Consider the following 8026-nt stretch of genomic DNA (forward strand, 5'->3'; position numbering starts at 1 on the left):
TTTTTTGAAGTGAAACTTCTTTATCGGGGTTGGAAAAAAATTTAGTGTAACATTTTTCGGTTACGCGTCACATTTGACCGTTACGCGCGTCTTTTTCTCGTCCCTACCACGGTTGATTCGAAGAGATTCTAAACCATTAATAACAAAAATTTATAATAACTATAACAATGATACTAAAAATTATATTACAATTTATGAAATTCTGTAATAATCTTAGTGGTAATAAGGTAAAATGAAATAATTGTATTCAAGTCTGTGATATTAAAAGCCTTTTGTTAAACTTTATCTAATTTAACTTTATTTAACCAATTTCTGTAAAGTTAGTTGCATATAGATAATTTTTCGAAAAATAAGGTCATAAAGAAGTTTCACTTCTAACGTGTGTACACTAGTACACGCACATTTTTTATAAAATGTTATTCTTATTAATATAAACGCATTTTGCATCTACTTTTGAACAACACAAATAACCATAGTATATTCGTTAATAATTAAATTTTGAAATTCGGCATCATTCATGAAAATTATACCACACAGCGAAACCTACAAAGTGCTCGAATTATCGTCAATGATAAGCTCTATAGAATTATAAATGTCTTTAATTGGTAGAATGAATCGGAAAATTATATCGCATTTAGTATTTAACAAAAACAAATGTTTGCTTACTTATATTATCAACACGTTGTGTTTATAATCACAGGAAGTCAGGAAGATTAAAAGTATAGAATTAATGGAACATGGAGTCCATTAAATGGACATTTGTCTTTCTAATAAGTAGAGTTAACTTATTAAATACAACGTGAAATAATAAACTTATGTTAATTTCCTTTTAGACAATTACAGTCATTTCATTTTAGTCCCAAGCGAATTAATTGTATCCTTAATGTATTTAAGGATAATCGTAATTCGCTTAACTTAATTAAAAATACTATCGCCCATCTTTCGTTTTTTTTTTAATATATAAAAGCTATTATAGTATCATTCAGGCATAAGTTCGTCATAGGGAACTTGTTTGAGAAGTATCGCCACATTATCAACGACGGCGGCTGTCAGGCTCTTGCATATAGATGGACCCACATCTGCCACGATGTCACGCCACATTTCATTGATGAGCTTGTTGATTTGATCACCTGGAACCGATTTTTTTAGTATATAATATTTGTATTGTAACTGTTAATGAAAAGGTTGGAGAACATATAGATATTAAACAAGTGTATGTTATGTATTAAAAACTAAATTCAATTAAATCGAGCTCTAGGAATAACATCTACTATGTACTTACCGATATTCTTATCATTAAGTAGATTTTCTAATCGGAAAACCGCCTTTTCTACTTCGTATTTCACATCATGTTTTGTTATATTCCAGTGAATTTTCCCATCTTGAAGTACATGCTCATACCATATCTGAATATGTAGTAAAGTATTTTCTAAAACATTAATAAATTAATTTCTATTTTCTTCAGTTCCAATAGCTAGCTTCTACAACAGAAAATCGACAACTATGTATCTTTGCGACTTATTCGTGTGACAGTCACAAAACACACATATTTATTTCAATCAACTTAAATAATTGTCACAAAATTGTTAAATAATTGTTAAAATATTGGTTTAGGTAAATATTTTAGGTCAACTAAAAGTGAACTAAGCAATCAAATACTTAATAAGCATTTATTAATTATGACCATAAAACCTGTACAATAAAATTAATCTCTTTTTGCAATTTATTTGGTGAGATACAAATGTTTGGCAATGTTAAAGATTTTTATACGAATATCTTGGCTTTACACTTCGAACTAAACTTGATTAATATTTATGGAAAGCTTTATCTATAGAAATGTCACAAAATCACAATAGCCGCATGGTATTGTAGACAACTGTCAAATATGCAAACTAAATCATATAAATGGAGAATAAAAACGTAATAAAATATTTTTCTTACTAAGTCTTATCGACGCATCGCCACTAGAACGAATTGCTAAAAGTAGAATTTTTCCGCTGACCTCATATTCATTTTTTACATCGAGATTAACCAAAGCGTCAGCAACTATTAATTTTTTATCCAGGTCAAACCTAAAACAAAGAATACATATAACGATATTTAATGATTGCTCCTTAGCCAGTTTTGAGCAAGGCAAGCCATAATGCACGTAAAGAAGAAACGAAGTAAATTTAATTTAAGATAAATGCGCAATTCTGATCATAATTTGAACTTTTTTTAAAAACAAACAGACAGGTACTCATCTGTTTTTTAATAATCTAAGCCTAACATCAAAGAGATTTTGGCTATAGATTTATTTCTAAAACTTAAACTGTTCAGAGACTAATTTTAATGAATATCAAATTTTCATAACCACGGCTTTTCTCACTTCATTACTTCTTTTGTTTTAAACGACTCTTCTGCGGTTAATTTCTTCCCATAAAGACCTGAATGTTATTCATAATAAGAGGCCAGAAGTTAATTGTCTGTTAACTAATTTATATCCCATAGTTCCTTACAAATACACAAAATACGTTTTGGTTAATCGAATAAATTTTTTCTACTAGATTTAGTTCTTTAAGACAGAGAGGATCAAAAATTACCAAATGTGATAAATATTTAAAACGGATTTTGTTTAAATATAACCACCTATATATTTTAAATATATACCAAAATATGAGTTCCATGACCTTCCACACCATGAAATATGAATATTGGTAAGTACAACTCAATCTTAGTGCTCTATTTTTTAATTTGATACACTGTTTTAATTATTAATTTTTGATCTTGATTTGCAAAATAAAACCAATACAATGAAATCCCCTCTTTCTAATAATTTATATTACAATACATAGTAATAACGACAATAATAGCACACTGATTCTCTGATGTCTTCCTTCGAATGTTGAATTACCCGTTGTAATTTCCATCCTCGGCCTAATGCGTGATTGATACTCGCCCAGTACCGTACAACCCTCCCAAAGGCAGAACACAAATTTAAATTCATAGATATATACTTGCGAACCCGATACCTCTCACCTAGCGGACACTTAATATGACCGCTAGCCTATGAGGCCCTTATACGTGTCTTGCCTACAAAATTACCCAAGAAACAAATTCTTTTCTCTTGTTACCTTAATAGGGAAGTAGTGTAAAAAAATTAAAAAAATATATTGAAAGAAAATGCTTACTTCAAACCCTTTAGCTGCAGCTTGGAGAGTCCTTTGAAATAATTATTTTTGAATACTATTTTTAAGCCCTTCTCATCAGGGATATACACCTTCATTTCGGGTATGTATAATGGATCCAAGGACTGTAAATCTCTTCCAGAGTCTCCCAACGAGAACTGGCGAATCGAGTCTTGGGCCGATTTTAGAGCACACTCATTCAAGTTTGGATCATTTCTTGAACATGATTTGAGGTAATCAGCTAAAACATAAGTGATTCATTTTTACCTAATTTTAAAACTGAAATTCACACAGGCTTTTCAATATCTACTTTTGAGGAAACAAAATATAAAAATAAAATAAGATGGTACATAAGCAATAAGTATATAACGAATAAAAAAGCTGTCGATAACATAAGCTTATTACTTGCTCTTCAATGTTTTAATAAATGTCAAATGTTGACAAAAATCTAACGATATCGAAAAAAAGTATACTATACTTCACAATTCGTATTTAAAACCTACTTTTAACAAGAAGAAAACAGATGAGATGGAACAACGATTCAAAAATATACGTGTTTACTTACGTAAGCCCAACGGCGTAACACTCCAGACCGCTAAAAAGAAAACAAGAACTCCCAACATTCTATATGACCCTTACTTCGTGTATGACACTTTGTAACCGAGTTACCGGCTGTTCCTCGACATCTCGACTTTATATGTCATATAAATTGTACCTTACAACTCTTCATTACACGCTGACGTCTTTTACTAATAGCATATAGTTAATTTCAAGTAAATACTAAATAATAAGATAATAATATGCTCTTAAAAGGATTGCAATTATAATAAAATATATACATAGAATACTTGCTGACCCGGCAAACGTTGTTTTGCCATGTATATTATTTCTAGGAAAGATTTTTTAGATCAATAAACATAACTATCTACAATAATAAAAAATAGGGGTTGTATGTATTTTTGTATGTTGTATCATAAAAAAACAAAAACAAAACCATTTTTTGGGCTGGACACCCCTTATCACTTAGGGGTTTGAAAGATAGATAGTAGCCGATTCTCAAGTTACTGAATGTGCATAAAAAATTTCATAAAAATCGGTTGAGCCGTTTCGGAGGAGTATGGGAAAGAAAATTGTGACACGAGAAATTATATACGTATATATAGAGATTAGAGTTGTAGACCAAAATTTTGGTAGCTAAACATGAGGTCAGCCGTTCAGAAATGACGATTATTCGCAAATGCCTAGCTTTTAATGTTATTATTTTTAACAGTTCTGTGATCTACGATTAATATTTATTTCATTTGTTGTGCCACTTGTATTTTGTTGTAACTAACTGCTTTCAATCTTGAGTCTTTCGTTCTTAGATTATAAGTTTTGACTGACCTGTTAATTAACATAATTTAAATGTGTTTAATTATATTTTGAAACTTGCCTGGTAATTTGACTGATTTTTCGGTTGTTTCTATTTTTTGTGTACCACTTTGATATTATTTATTTATTCAATTATTATACTGTCATATTGCTTTGTAACTACGTGCGTATGCTTTAAACTGTTTGTATTCGCACTGAAAGCCAAGCCAACTTGGCTATACATATTATGTAGTATTCTTATACTAAATAAAATTAGTCTTATCTTTCCCTATATTCCTATCTTTTAAATGTTAATTTTTCCTACTAGACTAAAATATGTGAGCCTTTTTGTTGGATTAAGTAAAATCAACAACATCTCGATATGTATTTAGATATTATAATCATTTTTTATTTATTTTTAAAAATCTAGAATTTATTTAAAAAGAAGTCTTTCAACTTCGAATTCTATGAGTTTGAAACACAGAAATAAATAGATTTTTTACAAAATAATTCGTAAAACTTTATTTCACAACAAAAATACATGTTTAATTCTTAACATATTTGCTGACATCACCCGCTAGATACTTTTCAGCTTCAACATTATCAAAGAATTTATATAGCATCTCAAACGCTACATCAGTTGCAGATACTAACGTTGTTTTTCCAAAAGATTGCCATATTGTTTTGTAATTTTGATTGTAGTAGTCCATGATTAATTTACCTATAAAACATATTTCAAATGAATTAAGTTACATTAAAATAATTTGAAGTTTCCTCCGAACTTGTACGTAAAACTTACGAACTCAGCCTTATAATTCAGAAGCGAAATGTACTTAAGAAGCTTTTAGAACCTGGTTTTCATACCCATGGGAGCAATTGCAAAATCTCCTGTTTTAAATTACAACGTTCGACGTACTGGGAACACGTCTATCAACGAGTAAATGTAATCAGGTATATTTTGGGATTAACTTACTTGATTCTACGTCACCAATGTACAATTGGTCGATCGTGAGGTGACTGGGGCCTTGTAAATCGAAATCGTATGTGGTCAAATCCTTTACGAAAGTCACGAAAGTTTTTCCATCACGTTTCACCACGTCGAATTTAACTTTGAAGGTTATCAAAATTTTATCTGCAATAAATTTAATATTAGTTTAATCTCAGGTAAAGTAAGATACGTGTAAATAAAAATCGTGTATAGTCAATCCTTCATCCAAATATTATATTATATTGGAAGGTGATGTTATTGCGTTCACCTCAGAGGCATTTAGGGATACACTTCTAACAATATTTCATATGCTTGAATATATGAAATATTGTTTTCCTGCTTGCTTATGACGCATGAAGGGATAAACGTGTGCCTGGTACACCTCTGTATGACGTTTAGCTGTATGTTCCCTGTTCACCACTTAATCAACGTATAAGATTAAAAATAACTTACCAATTTTAAGCTTAGCGTTTCCGCTGCCCTTTAAAGCGCCGGGTCCGAATAGGTCTTTTAAGGCTGCGCCAGACCCAGTCACTTCATATTTACCCTTCGCAGATATGTCGCATATGAGTTTTAATACGCCACTTCCCTTGTCCATGTGTAACCTAAAATGTTAAATAACATACATAAAAGTTAATAATACATTTAAATTTTTTCTAAATAATATAGTATTAAATATTTCAATTTTTTAAAAATAAACAGTTAATAATGACGAGTGAGTGCGTGACCTATTAAAATTGTATAAAGACTGAACGCGAAATTTATTTATTCTAACTTATATGACTTTTTTTCTTATTTTTTGCGAAATGGAATGGATTAATTGTTTTTTTTTTTTTTTGCGTATGCATATAAAACATGTACATGTTTTTTTTTTATAAAATACTCATTATATAAATACAATGAATCATTTAAGTATTAGAATGTATTCAATCATATCTAAATATTAAATATTAAAAAATGCATGTTTATTAACACGTTGAGGAGTAAAATATATCCTTGTAGTGGGATCAAAAGATGTAGTTCTATAATTTTATTCAACCCATCATAACAACGTCTTTAATGTTTAATAACAGTAGTAAAAAATATTACTCTTAATTATTTACCGAAATTCAGTTAGTTACCTAAAACAATTATGTATCTTTTACAAGCTGTAATTTAATAGTTAATGTGACGTTAATTGACAATGACGTTTTTAACATAGTAAATGTACACGTAATTTTGAAAGTAAGAGTATGTATGTTAGGTTGAACTTAAAAAAAAGGTTGTCATTATCATATCATTTTAAATATCGATTAGGGCATGAGGCTTTACACGCTTGTTAAAGTATTTTCTTCCGCGCACCACCTCTTTGTGAAATCAGTAAAGATATTTTTAAATCAATAAGTTTATTTAAAGTGGCATGCGCACATAGAAAGAAAGTCCAGTGGTGCACAGCCGGGGATCGAACCTACGATCTCAGGTATGAGAGTCGCACGCTGAAGCCACTAGACCATCACTGCTCTATGTATTATCTTTGCAAAATAAAATTCTTCGGTGTGTGTACATGCAATGAGAATCCTTATACTTACATAGCATCAGTAACTTCACAATTCTTGAGACCCTTCAGGACTCCTTCTTTGACAGTCAGTTCCGCCATGTCCAGGAAGTTAAGCTTAAGTTCGGTCAGTTTGAATGGATCAATGGGTGGTATATCATACTCTGGGATACCTGTGGTAGCTATGCCCTCGAGAACGCCCTTTATAACTTTCTTAAGGCAATCCCAATCTTCGGGCTGACATTTGCCTAACGTGTCCACTGTAATTTATATAAAATTATTTAGTTTAATTCGGTATAAGTTAAAAATAAAATTTACATTTGTCTAACTATAATGAAAAGTTGTAAAATGATTGAATGATAGAGCGTTTTACTTCTCTAAATTTTAAAAGTGACACAAGATCTACTCACCAAAGGCAGCATCGCAAAATGCTAAATAAGCGCAAAGAAAAACGAAACAATAATTTTTGTTGAACATTTTTGACAACTGCTCTACTCCGAACTGTGAAAACACTGTAACACTTGTAGGGTCTAACGTATATTTTATACTCCTCAAAACACGTATAAATTTTATGAAAACTGTATAAAAACCAGTTCTTAATTGTATGGGTAACCCTGACCATGCGTCCGCTAATTATAATAATTACAACAAGTTCCTACCCGCGGCATCGCTCTAGTGTATTCGATCTTCTCATTCTCCATCTAGATCTAATATCGCAACTGTTCTCCATTTTTAAATTTACACTTTCTATAATAGGAATAGTCACATAAGATAAAATAATTTATTAAAAAACAATACAAATACATATGATATTCCATATTTTTTTTAAATCTTCTGCAATAGTTAGCAGGGAGTTAATAATTAGTCTTTTCGTAAAATTTAATATCAAAACATTTACTGTAATGTAAAAATGTACCACATTCTTAGGCCTAAGGACTTGATATTAAAAATAAAGAGCTTAATTGTTATAATGAAAAACCTAAACTA

The 8026-nt window shown here is 30.3% G+C and overlaps 2 protein-coding genes across 2 annotated transcripts; both read right to left on the minus strand.

The window, feature by feature from the left end:
* Positions 1-581: 581 nt before the first annotated feature.
* On the minus strand, positions 582-3998 carry LOC125052781 (circadian clock-controlled protein daywake-like). Its single transcript, XM_047653806.1, has 5 exons — positions 3733-3998; positions 3171-3408; positions 1942-2072; positions 1283-1429; positions 582-1130 (listed from the first exon to the last, which is right to left on the minus strand). Exons 1-5 carry the CDS (start codon positions 3788-3790, stop codon positions 979-981), a joined length of 726 nt encoding a protein of 241 aa, XP_047509762.1. The 5' UTR covers positions 3791-3998; the 3' UTR covers positions 582-978.
* Positions 3999-5012: 1014 nt separating this feature from the next.
* LOC125052552 lies at positions 5013-7586 on the minus strand. Its single transcript, XM_047653466.1, has 5 exons — positions 7450-7586; positions 7074-7299; positions 5959-6110; positions 5491-5649; positions 5013-5238 (listed from the first exon to the last, which is right to left on the minus strand). The coding sequence occupies exons 1-5, from the start codon at positions 7514-7516 to the stop codon at positions 5063-5065; spliced, it is 780 nt and encodes a 259-aa protein (XP_047509422.1). The 5' UTR covers positions 7517-7586; the 3' UTR covers positions 5013-5062.
* Positions 7587-8026: the final 440 nt, after the last annotated feature.

The sequence above is a fragment of the Pieris napi genome, chromosome 9 (assembly GCF_905475465.1).
Source record: "Pieris napi chromosome 9, ilPieNapi1.2, whole genome shotgun sequence".
In the NCBI taxonomy this organism is placed as follows: Eukaryota; Metazoa; Arthropoda; class Insecta; order Lepidoptera; family Pieridae; genus Pieris; species Pieris napi.